At 36.3% G+C, this 20,846-nt stretch overlaps 1 protein-coding gene across 1 annotated transcript in view; it reads right to left on the reverse strand.

Moving 5' to 3' along the window:
* LOC109846927 (BEACH domain-containing protein C2-like) overlaps positions 1 to 20,846 on the reverse strand; it is an 86,983-nt gene that overhangs the window by 46,432 nt on the left and 19,705 nt on the right. The window contains exons 9-12 of the mRNA XM_020416166.1: positions 19,253 to 19,329; positions 18,257 to 18,338; positions 16,932 to 17,270; positions 11,358 to 11,977 (exon numbers count right to left, since the gene is read on the reverse strand). Coding sequence (XP_020271755.1) covers positions 11,358 to 11,977; positions 16,932 to 17,270; positions 18,257 to 18,338; positions 19,253 to 19,329 — 1,118 coding nt within the window. The remainder of the gene's footprint in view (positions 1 to 11,357; positions 11,978 to 16,931; positions 17,271 to 18,256; positions 18,339 to 19,252; positions 19,330 to 20,846) is intronic.

The following is a 20,846-nucleotide window of genomic DNA, read 5'->3' on the forward strand; positions in this document are numbered from 1 at the left end:
TTTTATATTCTAACAACAACAAGAGCAAAATCAAGGGCAACAACATGGAGATTCTAGTTCCAAGGAAAGTGAGCATTATCTTGACTGGAGTGAATTTGACAATCCTTTTCATAAATTCTCCTCTTCAAGTGAAGAATCTCGTCGCCACCATCGGCAACAAAGGATTAATTGTCACCCTAGATATCTTGGCATCAAGATTGACATTCCAGGTCGAATGTAACCTGAAGGATTCATTGATATTGGCTTCCCACCGTTGAACATGTTTTTGAGCTCAAAGACATATCTGACCATCAGTGGGTGAAAACAGTTGTTGTCAAGTTAAAAAAATATGCTTCAAATTGGTGGGAAAACCTTAAGCGACAACGAGAATATGAAGGACAGAGTAAAATCTGTACTTAGGGGAGAACAAGTCCAGCTCAAGAGGAAATTCCTTCAAAGCATTACCGTCAAGACAAGTTCCTTCAATTTCACAACCATTGACAATAAGACATGTCAGTGGAAGAGTACATCATGGAACAACTCCTCATGACTTGCAGCATCAAGGAGCCTAAAGAGCAAACAATAGCATGCAACCTCAGTGGTCTAAGGTCTGATATTGAGAATGTTGTTCAATTGTAACCATACTGAACCTGAAATGACGTTATCGAGTTGGCCGTAAAGGACAAGAAATAGCAAGACAAAAAGAATATTTCTTGTTTATCTAAAGAAAAGGAGGCTTCTTCTAATCGGGGGAGTCAACCTGCAAATCGATCTCCTGCAGGCTGCAGCTACCCCTACAAATTTTGGATCCAAAGAAACATCCTCCAAGGAGAAGGATACTAGCTCCAATCATCCTAATACTACAACCACCAATCAAATTTTGGATCCAAGGAGAAGGATACTAGCTCCAATCATCCTAATACTACAATCACCAATCTTCGAAAGTGTTTTAAGTGCTAAGGGTTTGATCATATCGCTTCTAATTATCCAATTCACAAGATCATTCCTCTTGTGGAAGGTGATGAAGACGAAGATGAAGTTGAAGAAGAACAAGAAGTTAATCAGTCAGAAGATGACGAGGAGGTAGTCCAAGTTGATCAAGGTGAAGCCTTAGTACTTCATAGGAGCCTAAACTCTAGTAATATGAAAAAAGATTATGACTGGTTGCGCCACAACATTTTTTCACAAAAGATGAACTTCACATGGAGAGATATGTAACGTCATTTTTTATGGGGGTAGTTGAGAAAATGTTGTTGCTACTTCAATTATTGAAAAGTTATAGTTGCTTGTAGAAGACCAAGTCCTTATAAACTGCAATGGTTGAGGGAAGGTAATGAATTGAATGTAACTAAGCAAAGCTACATTTCATTTTTCTATAGGAAAATTGTACCATGATGCTATTTGGTAAGACGTTGTTCCTATGGATGCTTGCCATTTATTGTTGTGTCGGCCATGGCAGTGTGATCATCATCCTACCATGACGTCTACAAGAATATACATATTCCATTCTAAAAGATAAGAGTGAAAAATATTCTTGCTCATTTGAAGATTATAGACATTCCAAAGCCATCTTCTGAAACTAAAGCTCTTATTCATAATGGTTTTTTTGTTACTAATTCTGAATTTTCCATGGCATATAGAGGATATCATGTCGCTTGTTCTCGTATAATTCTGGAAGAAAATCAAGTACTCACAGAGGTCAGCGGCTGTCAAACCACTTCTTCAAAAATTTGTAGATGTCATTCCCAAGGAGATTCTTGCTGGACTTCCACTTATGTGTGACATCAACACTGCATCGACTTTGTACCAGGAGTAACCATTCCCAATAAACCCGCTTATCTGATGGAGCGGAAGCGTAATAAAAAGATATAACTACTTGTTCTCGTACGATCAAAACAGCACAAATCGAAACCCTAGGAATAGAAAACTTCTAAAATTAATAATAACCAACCTAAATTCACACATTCATTCCCCTTACATAGGGAGAAACAAAACAAAAGTACAAAAATAATTTTTCCTAAAAATAATTAGACTTCATATAATAAAAAAACATTCCATAAAAACTAGAAACTAAATTGAACCAAAACGCTTCCTAACGCACAGTTTGAGCTTGAAGATGAACTCCACTGATCCGGAAACTCGGTTGGAATGGCAAAGTGGTTCAACTTGTAGAGCACTTCTCGAGCTTTCAAAAAACATACAATAATAGTGATTCTATGAAGGGAATCAAAAGTTATGCTCCGTTGAAGTTGCACGTCGAAATCTGACCAAAAATCATCCTCTTTTCTTATATCGTCCGAGCTTCACACTATCCGATTTATCCTTAAAAGGCATTAGCAATGTACTCTGCATCACTCTCCCCTCCCTAAAAAACTCAACCCCAAGATTGGCTAAAGATAAAGTGGCATGTCAAGATGAAACTTCTTTAAATCGGCAACATTCAAGGTGGGAGAAATATTGGCGAAATCACTAGGTAACTCCACAACATAAGCATTATTATTGAGCCACTGCAGTATACGACATGGGCCAATCTTTTCCATCTTGAGCTTGTGTTATGTGCCTATAAGCAATCGTTCTTTGCGTAGGTGTACCATGACTTGATCACCGATATCAAACAGTTTCTAACGACGATGTTGATCAGCATTAAATTTGTACTTAGCATTTGATGCCTCAAGCTTCTACTGTACTTCAAATTGAATTACTGTACTTCAAATTGAATGGCCTGAATATGCTCAGACATGTGCTCAGTTGCAACACTATAACCCTTAGGCAATTTTAGCAAGTCAACAGTGTGGTCGGGTTTGCGCTAATAAACAATCTCAAATGGAATTTGACCTGTAGAAATATTAGCAACGCTATTGAAAGCAAACCCCACTAAATCCTACTGCTTAGACCGGTCTCCACAAAGACAACAAAGCTAGTTACCCAATGTGTGGTTAACCACCTCTGTCTGCCCATTAGCCTGTGCGTTTAACGAGTTGCTGAATTGCAACTCTGTTCAAAATAACCCCCGTAGTGTCCGTCAAAAATGGCTTAAAAACTTGGAATCGTGATCTACTCATTCGCGGTTTGGCACACCAAACACTTCGCCACAGCTCTGTCGACATCTCTATGCAAAAGTGGCCAAAAACATCGCTCCACCAATGCAATCATTTTATCATGACCTAAATGTCCACCTGAGCCACCTCCGTAGAGCTCCAGAATGAGTTGCTCGCGCAAGGACCATTGTGGAATGCAAAGCCTATTCTGAAATAAAAGGAATTCATCCTAAATAATCACGACACCCAGCCATCACAAATATCCTCATCATCTGCATATAAATCTTTCGAGCAATCAAATCTATCGATAAAATTACTCATAATTACTAACAAGGAGGTACGGTGGCTAAGTACGTCAGCAACTTTGTTTAGCTTTCCCAACTTAGGCTTCAAAACAAATGTAAACTGCTATAGAAAAGCAATCCAACGCCTGTGTATGCGATTCATGGTATTCTGACTGTTCAAGCATTTGAGGGTCTCATGATCGATAGAAAGCACGAACTCATTGTGGAATAGGTACTGCTGCAAATGACAGACAGATCGAACGATAGCATAAAATAAGCAGTCCACTTTCTTCTAGACTCACTCAGCTTCTCACTGTAGAAAACTATTGAATGACACTCCTGCGATAGGACAGCACTGATGCCTACTGTTGAAGCATCATATACCACCTTGAAGACTTTATTAAACTCAGGTTAGGCTAGTATGGGAGCATTGGACAGCTTTACTTTGATAACAACAAAAGCTTAAGCAACCTCAGACCAATGAAATTGTCCTCGCTTCATGCACTCTGTGATTGGTGCCATAATGGTGCTGAAGTGATGAAAAAAACACCAGTAAAATGTCGCCAACCTGGGAAAGCCTTGAATCTCTGTAATGGTCTTTGGGGTTGGCCACTCGCGAATTGCATGAACCTCCTCCTCTTCTACATGAATACCATCAACACTATGAAATCCAGAAACAAAAGTTTATCCTGTAAAAAAGTGTACTTCTGACGATTGAAGAACAACTAATTCTCACGGAGGACAACTAAAACAACCCGCAAGTGGTCAACATGGTCCTCTGCAGTCCTGTTATAGATAAGAATGTCGTCAAAGTATACAACAATAAATTTACCAATGAATGGCCATAGCACCTGCATCATCAAACGCATGAAAGTACTTGGAACGTTAGAATGTCCAAATAGCATAACAAACCACTCAGAGAGCTCGTCTGTCAAATCTTGAATGTTGTCTTCCATTCATCTCCAGGACGGATCCGAATCTGATGGTAGCCACTCCTCAAGTCTATCTTGAATAATAACTGTGATCTAGAAAGCATATCAGGCATATCATTGAGCCGAGGGATTGGAAATAAAAAAAACGGTGATCTTGTTGATTGCCCGACTGTCAACACACATCCGCTAACTCTCGTCTTTCTTCCGGGTGATTAATGCTAGAACTGCGCACGAACTCGGACTTTCTTGAATTAGCCTTGTCTTCAACAATTCGGAGACCTTCTCCTGCAATATGGTGCTCTCCTTTGGATTCATGTCGTAGTGTGGCAGGTTCGGTAAACTAGCACCGGGAACAAGGTCAATGCGATGCTGAATATCACGCATAGGGGGCAAACCATCAGCTAACTCTTTAGGGAATACATTGGTGAACTCGTCAAGCAATCGTTGTACAAGAGGAATTGAAGGAGCTGAAACCGTGAAGTTGTTGAACATCATTGCAAATACTATCTTCATTTCCTCAACCGCAACCTGAAAGTTTATACCACGCACAACAAGAAAAGTTATAACTTTTGACTTTACTACTGCTGGGATTGGTTCAATGTGTAAGGGTGTGAGTGCATTACCTAATACCATCTTTTCAAAAGGAGTAAGTGTTCTCTTTGCCTCTATGAATGACATCAAGATCAAACTGCCAAGGTCTTCCTAACAGTAAATGGCAAGCATCCATATCAACTATATCTCACAAGATGACGTCATTATACTTGTCGATGGAGAAAGGAATCCGACATTGTTCAGTAACTGCAATGTCGCCTATGGACTTAATCTAACTAATCCTGTAAGGATGTGGATGCTTCTCGGTAGGTAATTGTAGGCGCTTCATAATATCTCGAGAAACAAAGTTCTCACTGCTACCGCTATCAATGATCCCGCTTTAACTCTTCAACCGGATAGTGCAACGAGTATGAAAGATATTGTGTCGTGGATCCTCTTTAGTTCTTGGAGCCAACAGTATCTTGCGAAGCACCAAAGAGTGGGAAGGGTAATCATCAATGTCATCGGCATCCTCATCCGTTGCGCTATAAGTCACCTCCTTGCAAAGACATCCCCATCGACTCGATCATCACCATGATTCACCGTGTTAATACGACCACGAGCACAACAATCACTAGATCAGTGGCCTAGTTCACCACACTTGAAGCACTTTCCCGATATCGGCCGAGCATAAGGGTTGGGATGAGATTCTCGAGCAATTGCACCCTACCGAACAGGGCAACTGTTTGTCCTAGCCACCTACTTCGCCGGAGTTAGATATGATGGTGCGACAATAATCTCTGGCTGTGTTGACTGTGTTGATTCATCAATCTTGTTACTACTACCAGAACCACGACTCATTGAACCGCAGGTTGAAGGCAAAAAGCGAAGGTGCAATTGCGCTTCAACCTTGAACACCAGGTTATAAGCCTCAAGTCTCCACACTGCATGTAGTGTCAATTTATCTTGAAACGAGTTCCTTAAGCCATTCTTATAACGAAAAACTTGTTGGGATTCGGACTTGTTTAGTTTGTTTCTGCTCGACAAATTAAGGAACTCGGCAACATATTCATAAACAAAACACATACCTTGGCAACAATTTTAGAACTGAGTAAATAAGATTTGCTCATAATCCACGAGTAAAAATCTCAATCGCAGCTCTCTCCATGCGATGCCAAGTATGAATTGCCGGTTTGTGTTGCCAAGTCCGATTAAGTTGGAGTTGATCCCATCATGTTGGAGATCCACCTTGCAACTTGTAGGCCACCAAAGAAGCTTGCTCGCTTTCCGAGATAGATTGAAACTCGAAAAACTTCTCGATCTGGTGAAGCCAGTTAATAAAGTTTTCTATGTTGAGGTTACCCAAAAACAGGAAAGATCCTTAATCCTAGCGTAGTAATCAGGGTCATGTCTCCCTTCATAAGAGCAACGTCTCCCTCAAGCACTCCAAAATCTTCAATATCCAAGTTTTCATCGTCTTGATTTTGACGTTGGGCACAAACACCAGCATTGGCCGGTCGATCACGAGCAACATCCCGGGCATGCACCTCGTCATTGACTTCGTTTATGTTCTCTATGTTTATGGTAGTAGTCAAGTTCCTCATCGTCGTGATGATTTCAACACATCGATCTAGGGCATCAACTCGTTGTGCAAGATCAGGGAAGGGTGATCAATTTCATTACTATTGGTGGCCATAGCAGGAAACAGTTTGTCTCTGAATACCAACTGATATAGTAGAAGCGTAATCAAAAGAGATAAATACTCGTTCTTGTACGAGCAAAACGGCACAAACACTAGAAACCTTAGGAATTGAAAGCTTCTGAAATTAATAATAATCAATATAAAGAGTTCATAAATTCAGTCCCCTTATATAGGGTGTATAACAAAACAAAACTACTAAAATAACATTTCCTAAAACAACTTGCTAAAATAAAAAAAATATTCCATAAAAACTAGAAACTAAATTAAACCAAAACTCTTCGACACGCAATTTGATACTGAAGACGAATTTCTTTGACCCCAAAACTTGATTAGAAAGGCAAAGTTGTTCGACTTGGAGAGCACTTCCCGAGCGTTCTGAAAACATATAATAATAACGATTCTACAGAGTGAATCAAAAGTTATGGTCCATCGAAGTTGCACGTCAAAATTTGGCCAAAAATCATCCTCTTTTCCTAGATCATCCGAGCTTCGCAGATGCGAATTCTCCTAAAATGCATTAGCAATGTCCTCCGCATCATTATCGCATGAATCCACCAAAACATGAGCTCCAATGCTAAGTGAAAGAGCTTATAGTCAAAGCTTGATTAGAGAAAGTGTCAGTCCATTTGTCATTCTAGCATTGCTTGTTCCAAAGTATGGATCATGGAGAATGTGATCAGGAGTCATGCTGTGAATAAGATTACCATCAAATTGCTTTCTAATTTCACGATTAGATGATTTATTGGACCAACTATATAGAGCTTCTGTTTTTCTCAAAGTCAATATCTAAAGTGGATACCATCAAATTTGAATACATCCTAGAGATGAATGGAAGGCTGCATTTAAGAATCGTGATGAACTCCACGGGCGTGTCTGGCAACTATCCAAAATAGGGCCAGGTTCAAACCAGGCCTCATTTTGAGAAGAAAACATGTTTGGGTAAAACCAGACCAAGATTAGCCTAGTTTTTCTATGGCCACATTTGGCCTTTAAACACGTCTTGTTTTACAGCATCTCCCTCTTGGTCCAAAACAAAAAAAAATTTGTTTTAAAACAGGCCAGAATTAGTCCTAGCCCAATTTTGGAATGGTTGTCAAACACACCCTATGAGTGGACGATCATGCCATTTGGCCTCTCTAATGCCCCAAGTACATTTGTCCCTCATGAATCAAGTCTTCATGCCATTCATTAGACAATTTATTGTTCATTTTGATGATATCTTGTTTATAGCAAAAGTAAAGAGAATCGCCTATTACATCTATAGTAAGTATTTAAAACCTCGAGAGAGCAAAAGCTCTTTGCTAATTTGCAGAAGTGCCACTTTCTTACTAATAAAATTATTTTCTTGGGCTAGTATTAGGTAAATGCATAAGATGAATCCTAGTAAAATTGAAGCCATTACAAAAGTGACCAACACCAAAGACTCTGCATGAGGTTCAAAATTTTCATAGTCTCGCATCTTTTTATAAAAGATTCATAAAAAAATTCAGTTCTATTTCAGCCGCAATCACTAAAAGCATGAAAGGTGAGTACTTCATACGGGTGGACAAGGCGCAAAGAAGCTTTGAGTTGCTAGAAGAAAAGATTATTGAAGTGCTCTTCCAAACTTTTGACTTTTGTTCTATGTCGATTGTAATGCATCTAATGTAGAAATTGGTTTCGTACTTTACCAAGAAGGACGACTAATAACCTCTTTTAGTGAAAATTTTAATGATGTGAATCTCAAGTACTCCACATGTGATAAAGAATGTTATGCAATTTATATGCCTTGGACTATTAGGGTTATTACGTGCTAGCCAAGGGATTTGTTCTCCACTCTGAACACAAGGCACTCAAACATTTAAACTCACAACAAAAATGCAATCAACAACATGCTTCTTGGAGTTCATTCAATCTTTTCCATTTTTATTAAAGCAAAAATCCGACACACTAAATCATGTAACAGAGGCTTTAAGTTGTCGACATGCTCTCTTGTCTACTATGCAATTGAAAGTTACTGGTTCCGATGTTGTCGAAGACTTGTATGAAGAAGATCCAAATTTTGGAGATATCTAGAAGCTTACAAGAAAGCACCCACATAGACTATTTCATCGTCATGAAGGGTTCTTGTTCAAAGGGTTCTTGTTCAAAGGCAATCAGCTGTGTTTATCTCATTTCTCATTGCGTCAAACTATTATCTTTGAAGCTCATGATGATGGACTCGCTGGACACTTCGAAAGGGACAAGACTTTCACCCTTACCAAGGAAAATTTCTATTGACTAAAAAATAAGGTTGATGTTATGTTGCACATCCATAAATGTCGTACATGTCACATCGCCAAATCTGGAGGTCCAAGACTTTATATGCCATTGCTAATTCCTCAAGCATCATAGGAAGAAGTATGGACTTTGTCATTAGTTTGCCCAAGAAGCAACAACAGAAAGATGCAATCATGGTTGTGGTCAATAGATTTTCTACGATGGTGCACTATGTGCCTTGTCACAAGACTGATGATGCTTCTCATATTTCTGAACTTCACTATCATGAGATTGTGCTCTTCTATACCCCCAAAGACGGGTCCTTAGAGGGGTGACTGTCATATTTCTCTAGAGTGGTGTATCTGTATCTCTAGAGTAGTAGGCTAACCCCACAACTACCGTCAATTGTTCTAAGGTGATAGTGTCATGTATCCTTAGAGTGATCGACATTCTATCGCCATTTTCTCGTATTTCCCTTTCATCCCTCACACTCATACTGTCTCAGTATCACATATCTTACTTGTTTACTAACCCAGAAAACATCTCTTCTCCCAAATCGATTAGCAAAAAGAGAGAATGGTGTTTCGTCAGCAAAAAGTAATGAAATTATACGTTTTTCCTTTTACATCATTGACAAGTCAGTAATTTAATGAAAAAAATCTTAAATAGGACCTAGATATGGAAGAAACGTCAAGGTCTTTCACTGATGACTTTTAAACTTAAGGACCTAAATGATATTTGGCCAATATATGAGAGATCTCCAATGAACTGTTGCTTTATTTTAATATTATACTTTGTAGGTCATTAATGTTAGGTACCTACTTAGAACCCATTTTTTAAAATTTTAACAAAGGCTAGATCATCTCCATTAGCCAACCTATGTTGACTCAAAACAATATTTCATATTGGGTTAAAACAAATTAAATGTACCTAATTTTCAGTATCAATGAAATACTCAATTTGCCTGGGAAAGATGTGCTTCCTATGCTTTCTAATCTTCTTTCATTCATATACTTCTCTCTTTATTCATTTACTCAATTTCTTAAATAACACCTAGTTGAAATCCCACCAAAGGGGAAAGGGACCTTCAATTAAGAAATGGTGTATACTTTACGATACCTTTGACCCCTATTCCACAGCCAATTATATCTTAAAAAACATGGTTAAACCACAAATCTTTATATTGACTCACTGCTTTTCTTCAATTACACCTTTTAAAACCCCAAAATGCAAATTCATATTGTTAGATACTATTGATGATTTGGTATTAATAGATTTAGTAGATATTACTGAGATATTGTGAATTGTGATTAGATATGATTTCATCTCATGCTCATTCTGTAATATCCTCCTAATCTTTATTTAATAGAGATTAGTGTTAGATGAATAATAATATTATGTATTTTCTATTTTCTCTAAATGGTATCAGGGACTACTCGATCCTAGCAATTTCTCCGATCTTTCTAGATCTCAAGGCCATTGAGGCGTTTTGCATGGCCTTCATGCTCCCCTTGGCGCCTTCGATGGCATCGACGACTTCAACAACTTCAGCATCATAGGTAGTTATATACAACGATGGCAATTCTCTTTTGACATTGTTTCCACTGGCTATCCGCCTAGGATTTCTAGCTTACCCACCTAGGTTCTCCACTGATTTACCCGCCTAGGGTTTCTACTGGCTTACTCGCCTACTAGGTTTACTACTAGCTTACCTGCCTACAGTTTCTATTGCCTGTGATTATGGCTTTCTGACTACTGGCGTCTTCAATTATTTCAAGCAAAGACATTACTAAAGCTCTTGCAACTTTTATTTCTATTTGTAACAAGCTGGACGTATATAGTATATATACTCTAGCTTGCAGGAAGTGCTAGATATTATTGATGATTTGGTATAAATAGATTTAGTAGACAGTATGAGATATTATTAAGATATTATGGGATGTGATTCGATATGATTTTATCTCATACCTATTTTGTGATATCTCATAATCTCTATTTGAGAGAGGATAGGGTTAGCTGAATAATAATCTTTGGCCTTTCTATTTTCTCTAGACATATCAAAGCCTAATATTCCTTAGTAGATAATTTGGTTCTGCAAAATAAGAAGATACATTTTTTTACGTAATACTGTTGACTAGAAGTTGTCATTGTTCTTCCTAGGGCAAGAAAGTGAACATTCACTCCCACTAGGCTATGAAAGTGCCATCCCAATATGAATTTTTTTTATTCAAATCAACTGGGAGAGATACATGGTTTTCCATGCAGCACAGAGAAAACAGTGACCTGAGTTAGAAATACATGAGATAAGGAGCAACCATTTTACAGGTAAACTGCCTACTCTGAGTTAAAAAGTTACAAACATTAGAAAACAAGTGCACGTGGACAGGTCAGCTGCACATACAGAAGACAGGGAGCAACCATTTGACGGGTAAACTGCTTATGCTGAGTTAGAAAGATAAGAACATTTGGAGAGGTCAGCTGCCGAACAGTCTACTTTGAAGAAGTGAGTTGAAGAATTAGTTCAAGGGATAAGAATAATCAAAGGACGAATGAAAAAACTGTAACGGACAACTCATTTGTGTAACTATCAAATAGGGATAACATGTATGTTGTCAAACTGTTGATTGAGAATATGTGCATTAAAGAATGATACCTCCAAAGAAGGCCTGCATTAGATTTCCTTGCTGGCAAAGTATTATTATCAGTAGACATCATATTCCAACTTCGCTTACTTAAACCTTCTGATATGCCCTCCTTTATGCTTATATTCCTCATTAATATGTTATCTTCTCCATTGTCATCCTCTCTCATTGAAGCAAGGACCATCCGGAGCATGCAAAGAAAAGGCTGATCACTGTCCAACAACTGATAAAGTGCTGTCATCCCCCCCATTCCAGAGCCTGACCCACCTCCAATACTGAGACAGCCCCCAAGTCCATATTCATCTAATAGAAGTGCCTGGAGCATGGTAACTGACTTCTTCACTAGAGGAAGTTCTATCCAGTTACCATTAGAATCCTTTTCCAAAGTAGAATTCCAGACTTCCCAGCCACTGCCACCACCACCAAAATCAGCCTTCTTAGGAGGAAGACCAACACCATACCACATCCTGCTCCTGTGCTTCCAACCCTCAGATAGATCTAAAATGTAGCTGCCATAAGATACAAATGCACACCGTACAGACTCATAAGGCTCAGCTGCAGCAGCTGCGGTAAGACGCTCCATAACAGCTGCAGAAATTTGGCCATTTGCATCAGCCATAGAAGCTAGAACCTGATAAAGACAAAATGGTAATAAACGCAATAATTATATGGAAACAGGATCATCCGCTGAACATAAAAACATCAATGATCTGTGGGAGTATATTATTCAAAACAATATTAAGGAACATGCCATGAACATATTGGGATTAAATGCAATTCGAAGGCAAATATCAAGATGAAATTGACAAGATGGGTCCTGCTGATGTTGTTACAATTATAGAAAACCGAATCGCATGCCAACACAGATGATTGCAGTTTAAGAAAGAGCTTCTTCCACAAACCGGTCAATCCTACAAGTAATAATCTCTAAAATAAACTAAGATGATTTATATGTTCGAATACATCAGTGAATTATCGTTTAAGTTCATAACTCGAGTGAACAGTGCCAATACTACTCTTGATCACTTAATTTGGTCTGAATAGATCCTCGAAATCAATAGACACATGAGAAACATGTGACGAATCCATTGCATGTAAAAAGACAAACAGACAAATCATAAAACTGGATTTTCTTCTACATGCCTCAGAAGAAATGCAGTATCCTTCTGAAAGCATGTCTCAAGTTGAAAACAGATCCAAATGTGGTAATTAAAGCCTACTTTTACAAAAAAAAGAATTGTATGGAAGCAAACACCAAACTTAGTAACTGCCTGCTGGTCGAAAATATATAAATGCATCTATCATCTGCATTAGCGTGCACGCGCAATCACATATAGATATGTATCTTTCCAAACATGAATATTTCATTATCCCTTTAAAAGAGGGAGTAGTGGAAAAACTTTTCAATGACTATATGACCCCTATTCTTTTTTTATATTACATTCTAATACTAACTAAACTAAATTAATTATCATTGTTAATTAATTATATTATATGTCACTTTAAGTTTGTATAATTTGGTCCCTATAACTTCCAACGTTATTGCAAAAATATACATCACATTAATAGATAATTGCATGTCAATAAAGTATTTATAGAAAGAGTAGAAAATATAAAATTGTCCTAAAATTATATCATGAAACTCATATAGGAAAATTACAAAGAGCATTTTTATGTTTGGGTAACAGAACAGAAGGTACAAACATTAAATTTTAGAAAACATTAGGATATTTAAGTGCAGCAAGATACGTTATCTAAAATTAAAAAAAAAAGTGCAGCAAGATACAAGTGGAGGTATATAAGTATAATTTTGGTAAACTATAAGGTAATTAAGTTCAGTTAAGCCTATAAAAAATTTAAAACCTTTGCTATCCACAAATAGTAGTATATGATCCCATTGATAAACAATATTCATCACACAATATGAGGCCAGATGCTTAGTTTATATTATATAGTAGAGATGTGGAAAAATTAAAACATCATATTTTGGATGAGTCTCAATATTTTGAATTATTTCATGAAAGTATATACTTCGCTTAGAATACTTTAGAAGAGACTTTTGAATGACTACTACAAAATATTGGACATCAAATAAATATTGAACAAATAAAATCCATGATATCGGATTGCAAAAATCAGGGATATGTATGTAATACTGTGTCATATGAGATAATATTCATACGTAACATGACATTCTAATATATAATATAACATATTAATAGATTTTAAACATAAGAATTTGCATCAAGGCATATACATAAGATTTGGGAGAGCTGAGAGTGGAGAGATTTAGGAGAAGAACTGTGGCCTTTGTGGGTTTTTTCGGTTCCGATTTTATTTCCAAACACAATCCGAACTTGAGCCCACAATCAAATTAAAAATAACATGATTTTCTCGATATCTTCAAAGGGATATATCGGTCATATTTTCAATAACGGTCAATATATCAAAAAAATCACCAAAAAAAAGAAAACAATATAAAAATATTACCGGGATAAAGTCTTTAACCCAATATATTGGCCAATATAGCAATATATTAGCCCATATTTAATAGAATGCCTATAAGAACAAATATGTAAAGGTTATTTAGATATTAGTTTCTTGATTTTAAATATCCAATGATTCTATGTTATTCCCTAAAATTTTTGAAATTGCTCATAATTTTAGGGACTAATATTAAATTATTAAAATTTTGAGGGACAAATTATAAATTACCATATTTAAAAGAATTAATTTTTTAAAAACTCTCCCAACTATAGAAATTGTCTTAAAAACCCCACTCACTTGATTCAGTTTGACAAAACCCCCTTATTATGTGGGGTGTTATAGATAATCCCTCTCAATTTCGGGACAATTTTAGAAAACACCTCTCAACTATAGTGTGTCTCATAAACTCTCATAATCTTTTACAGTTCTATCACCAAAGCTTCTTACATAGTTACTTCAATTTGTGATTTGAACAAAATAGCCTCTTGAAGAAAGTGATTTTAATTAAAAATAAATCCTTAAACCGATAATAAAAGGGTCACCACCAATTTACAATTTTTTTCCCTCTATATCATATTTTTTCTTCATATGGCAAAAACCAAGGTAATTCTTTTATGATTGATTGATATTTTGGTCTTTTCAAGTCAAATATTTATCACATAATAGATAAGACTCAATGATATTAGTTTTGAGAGGCTAGATTCAAGTTAGAAAAGTCCACATGGGTTAAATCAATTTTTATAAGTTGGGATAGATTACCTACAAAACACTCAAAACTTGGTAGAGATTTACTTAGTTTTAAATAGTTTTTTTTTTTTTTTTTGGGGGGGGGGGGGGGGGGGGTGAGAAATGGGGGATTGACATGCCCCCATAATTGAGGGGGAGTTTTCTAGAATTAACCCTTAAACAAAAGCACAACTTAAAGCACATGTGACATCAATTTTATAAGAGTGGAGTTTATAGCAAGTCTATTACTCAATGAACTGGTTTAGGTTATTTGTCTTTAAGTTTATCCTACACATCAACTCGGAAAATCATTTGCTATAATAATCTCTAAGAGAAATTTACTATTAATTTGGAATGGGTATATGATCTTTCTGATTCCCCTTATCTTTCATGATGTGTAATAAATTATTTGATAAAATAAATTAAGTTGTCATTTTATATTGCTCACCTTCTTATAAGTGTATGAAGCTCATAGCTTGGATATGAATATTATTGCAGATATTGTATTCTTTTAAGTCCTTAAGCTAAATATTTGGATGTTGTTTGACATTGGATAGATATGAATTATTTTGTTAAAATACAATCAATATGAGTGCATAATATGTATAAATCATTCTCAAACTATATTTTATGATTTTCTGAAAGTAGAGAGTAATCGTTTTGATAGATCAATTAGTAGGTTGGAAGATGTAAAAAGAGTACAACATCAGATTTTGGAATTAATCATACAATTTATATTTTCTTTCTTAATTGAATTTGCACATTGTAACTTAGAAAATTCTAGAAAAAAGTTCTTGAATATCTATAATACTCGATCACCGGATAAATAATAGGTGGAAGTAAACAACATATGGAAGTGATTTTTTTATAACTGAACGAAATCCTTAATGACCAATGTTACATTAAACGTTGGGCGCTTCTAGGCGTCGGACTTGGCGCCCAGCGCTTAGTCGCCTAGGCGGGCGCCTAAGCGGTTTCTGGGCGTTTTTTTTCTTTCTTCATTTAAGTGGTGATCGATGAGGTTTTGCTGAAGGTCGGACCGTCGGAGGAGGTAGTGAATGTGTTCATATTTGGAGGTTAATGGAGTTTGAAGGACGTGTAGGCTACGACACATAAAATCACAATCAAGGCCTACAGGGTGCAATCCACGTAAGCAGACAATGCTCCCCTAAACGCTCGTAAAATCTAGGTGGGCAGCCTAAATACCGCCTAGACGCTAGGCGCTAGTTAGGCGGCCTAGGTACCGTCTAGGCCTAGACGTATGCCTAAGCGGACTAGGCGGAGATTTTTTAAAACAGTGTTAATGACTAAATAAAACCCATCATTTTTCTGTGATGAATTCAAGAATTTATTTTTTCATTAATAATAATAGGTTTTTTCCTTATTGGTCCCTTACATCATTAATATTTTGTAATTATACATTCAAATTATTAATTAATCTTAAATCATTAATATTTTAAGACTTTAAACATCACTATTTCTCTGGAAGACAATGTTAAAACCACAAAATATTAAAACCACACATGGAAATATCCAAAAAAGTTTAATATATCATGATAATTATAAAGTTTTATGCAACCGTGTTATAGTAAATAAATAAACTTAAAGTAAATAATTATGATATTGATCACGTGCAGTGCACGTGCATTCCACCTAGTATTATTAAAAAAAGGGTACATGAAGTAGTTGCTAAGTGATATACAATTTTTCCACTATGTGACAAATAATTCCTATGGGATAACAGCCACAGTATGCATATTACATATCATAGATAATCACTCAGTAGGAGTAAGCGTATCAATAACGAAATAGAAAGTCGTTTTCTCATGTGTAAAGAGAATTATTGGAGTATAAACCAAGCGAACAACAAGATGCGTTGGATTCTGTCAGGCACCCAATAAGGGTGGCAGTTTTTGGAGGAACTAAGGTATAAATGATACAGCATTCAGCATCATCTCACATGACATGATATGTACTTTCACAATGGAAGAGATTTGAGGTTCATAATTCCATACCATAAACCTTCATAACTCCAAACCCCCCCCCCCCCCCAAAAAAAAAAAAAGACCTTAATTCATCACGAGTTAAAACATATATGGCGATTTAGAAACTTTCATCATAATTCAGACAGAACAAGGTAGTTAGGATAAGCACTCATGTATCAACAAATTTAAGAAATTCATCCATTGTCTCCATATTAAAAGGTCCAAAGTTGTTTCACAGAATTATATAATTTAATCGAATTAAAATTGTGGCAAAGGTAACTTACCATCTTACATGAAAAAGCAAAACAGAAATTGTTGAATTCAAAAATCAGGCGCAATCAGAATACTATTATCGACAGAAAACACAAAAATGACCAGTAAACGTACATCTAATGGAAGCCCTCCAGTAGCACTAGATATTGATGACCTCTTGGAGCCTATACCATCCAAAGAATAACCATCCATCTTTCCTAAAGAATTGGAGCGACTAATAGCCGAAGAAGTTGATGAAGCAGAAGATCCAATACCAATACCATTTGCTGAGCATGACGAACAAAATAGCTGTCCACGTGATCTCAGATGATCTTCTACAAGCATTAAAATCACAATTGAATTTTCGGCTAGAGCCACAGAAAGCTGTGCAGCGTTTTCTGCTCCTGCTTTAGCTTCCTGTGGTGACAAACCCTCAGCAGCAACGCCAGCAGCTACTGCTGCAATAATTTGAGTCTGGTACATAAGAAAGATGGCATTACAATGGTTTTCAAGCAGAAGAAAACATTCTATAACAATTATTATGAAAAACAGAAAGCTCACTATTATTTTTAACAAAATCAAACTACTAAGAACTTAAGATATGTTGGCCTAAAATAGAGGACATATATAAATTGTGACTTTTGACAAATATGGAAAAAGTAAAACGCCTTTGCATTACCTTTAAGAAATATTGACAAATCAGTTAGTGATAAATATATTGGTATACCCAAGATACATTGCAGCTTGAACATGGCGGCAAACAAAAGTGTGTTGTTTCTAATGACATAAACAGAAGTCGGACAGCTGTTGTGAGCATATGATAAGTAAGCTAGTTAGAAAACAACTGACCAATGGTTAAGATTGTGGTTTAGTTATAAAGAGGACAAAAATAAAGTACAATTTGTGTGTTCCAATTTTCTTAAGACAGCTGAATTTGGTGGTATGGTGGTAGTGAGATAAAGCCACTATAGTAAATATATGAATAGGTATGTTGGACTAGTTGACTTATGAATACTATGGAAATACCATTCTTAACCTTGTTTTGGAAATTTTAAATAGAATATCATCAGACATTGGGGATACAAAAACGACATGACTCTCCATAATATTTCCGTTACCTTAGCAATAATATCTTTTTTTACTGTCTAAGTCCACATTCCAAATCCAGGCCTACACAGATGAGCTAACAATAGTCCTAAAGTCCTATCAATAGCTAGAGAAATCATGTCCCAGACTCCCAGAGGATTTTAATTAGTTCAAATATATAAGGGTAGTCAATAGCACCTCATGGACCGAGTCGACCAACAATGACAGGGTACGAATAAAGTTCTTTGGTTAAAATTATATACTCTTCAATTAAAGTGAAAGATGGAAGAGAAATTACTACAGAATAATGGAAAGAAAAGCCCAGTATGCTAGACATGCTTAACATGATATCTTAAGTTCAGAAATCAGATTACCTGAACCTGAAGCTCCCTGGAAGCAAAATCTAGCAAACCACTTAGGAGTCTTCTCTTGAAAAGAGGTAAGGATTCTTCACGTCTTCATATTGAAAGGACAAGAAACAAATTGGAATTTTAAATAAAGAAACTGATGAAAAATAATTAAATATCAAGAATGCATATCAAATTAGCAAATTGATACATTGTTTCAAGTGCTTTTTTTTTTGGAAAATCCATAGTAATGCGTCAAGCACACATGCACATGATAACCCTTTATTATTCGAAGGAACAGACGAAATATAGTTCCACCTTCTAAACTGTAAGACACACAAACCAAATGAGTGAAACACCATTCAACTTGATACAAACTTCATAGAACACAAGGGCAAAAAATTATAAATTTTTCTAAGCTTTTAGGCGATTCACTAATGGTTCCCAAACAAAGCTTTTTCTCATAAACAAAAGGAAGCAACAGTTTGACCCAGATGGAACAGTTCGAATAGAGGGAATAGTTTACAAAAGAAAGCATAAATTTTCACCCACATACATGACGATGTTAGATGAAGAGGAAAGGTATTATGTATTAACCACCTGTTCAACTGATCCATAACATTGTCAGGTATAAACAAACTTTGTGTTTATTCCCATAGAACAATAAAGCGCTACGTATGCATGCATTTAATCGTATCCATAATATTGTCAGGTATAAACAAAGTTTGTGTTTATTCCATAGAACAATAAAGTGTTACGTACGCATGCATTTAATCGCATTAACCACCTGTTTGACTGAACCATGATATTATTATTAGCAGGTATAAACAAACTTTGTGTTTATTCCCACAGAACAATAAACAGCCACGTATTCATGCATTAATCAATTCAATCTACATTTGTATGTATGAGTTTTCATGTAAGAAGTACTGCTACGTTACGAGAAACTTAATCATAAGTTATGAATAATAAATCAGATATATGTATCATAGTTTGTTCCTGCTAGGTGCTTCATACGCATACCTGATTCTTTGTTCTCCTGTACTAGATCCCCCAACAACCGATAGCCATTCTGCACAATGAATTGTAGCTTCCACATCCTAAAAGAAGAGAAGAAATTGCACATGATCCATTAATCGTCAAGTTTGCTGATTGCATATTGTGAGCCACAACCCAACCTTGGGCATAAGCTTTTGTATAAAGTGGTGACGCTATGTACATAAAACTGATTAACAGAAATCAGAATACATGAACAGTTTATCACATAAAAACTAAAGATATGACAGGCTAAGGTCTACAATGAAAAGATCAAGAAACATTTTAGTTGTTGTCCTGCCACTCAGCAAATAGCACAAATTCATAAAACCAAAATAAAAACAGAAAGAAACATGTGTTATAAGGAAAATGAAACATCTCCACCACTTGGGAGACGTTACTATAATGAGTATTCTATAAATACACCAGAGATGGCAATCATATCCACCTGAATACATGTCAAAGAAAAGAATTAAGCATGTTAGTACTCGTCAATCTCCTTGAGGATAATATGCAATTGTGAGAGTTGAGGAGAGAGCAACTAATCAAAGCATCGTCTGTTTGGAAGAAATCCTTGTCTTGTTAGAAACTTAGAATTGTAGAAGACCTTCTAATTTACTTAGGATTGGAGAAATTGTAGTTTGAATCAGGATTGAAGAAAGCCTAATTTAGTTAGGAATTGATTTACTTTATTAAGATACTTTTAGTTAATTTTGGACACAATTTACTTCAGTATTTAAACAAAAAAAATCCTCATCATAAAACGATGAGATAACTGAGGGCTTTCTGATAAACCATAGCTCAGCATGACGACCACCGTGACCATGCTAATAGTTGATAGATGGAGTAATGATAGGGGGGTCTTGGGTCTAAATTGACTAGCAATGATGTTAGCATCAGAAAATCTTGACACAATGGTGGAACAGGAGCATAGGTACGCCTGATGTAAGGATATTGATAATAGCAAGAGAAACATGTCCCTGAGATGCACTCTTTGGAGATAGAAATCTCTCTCGCCTACCAACTGAAGGTCTCCAAATATCTTACTCCTGTGAAAAAAGCTCCCACGTCTGACTGAAGTTTTCTGAGCTCTCATAGTGCATCTTTCCTGGTCAGTACCCTCTCTAAAATACAAAGAAATGGAAAACATCAAACATTGTACGCTAGATTTCATGCCATGATATCAGCAAAATAGATTAACAGTCGACATATCCAGAAGCATAGAACTCCAACTCATTAATCTGTTGGTTACATTCACACATCTAGGGTGTGTTTGATGACCATTTTTTGTTTTGTTGTTTCTGTTTTTTAAAGCAGAATTCGAAAAGAAACATGTTTTATAACCATTTTGTTTTTCATGGGCCTAACCATTTTGTTTTTCTTGGGGCCAACCCTTTCAGCCCAAACCTAGGGGTGTCCGGGCTAGGGTGTGTTTGATGACCATTTTTTGTTTTGTTGTTTCTGTTTTTTAAAGCAGAATTCGAAAAGAAACATGTTTTATAACCATTTTGTTTTTCATGGGCCTAACCATTTTGTTTTTCTTGGGGCCAACCCTTTCAGCCCAAACCTAGGGGTGTCCGGG

Source organism: Asparagus officinalis, chromosome 7 (assembly GCF_001876935.1).
Source record: "Asparagus officinalis chromosome 7, Aspof.V1, whole genome shotgun sequence".
In the NCBI taxonomy this organism is placed as follows: domain Eukaryota; kingdom Viridiplantae; phylum Streptophyta; class Magnoliopsida; order Asparagales; family Asparagaceae; genus Asparagus; species Asparagus officinalis.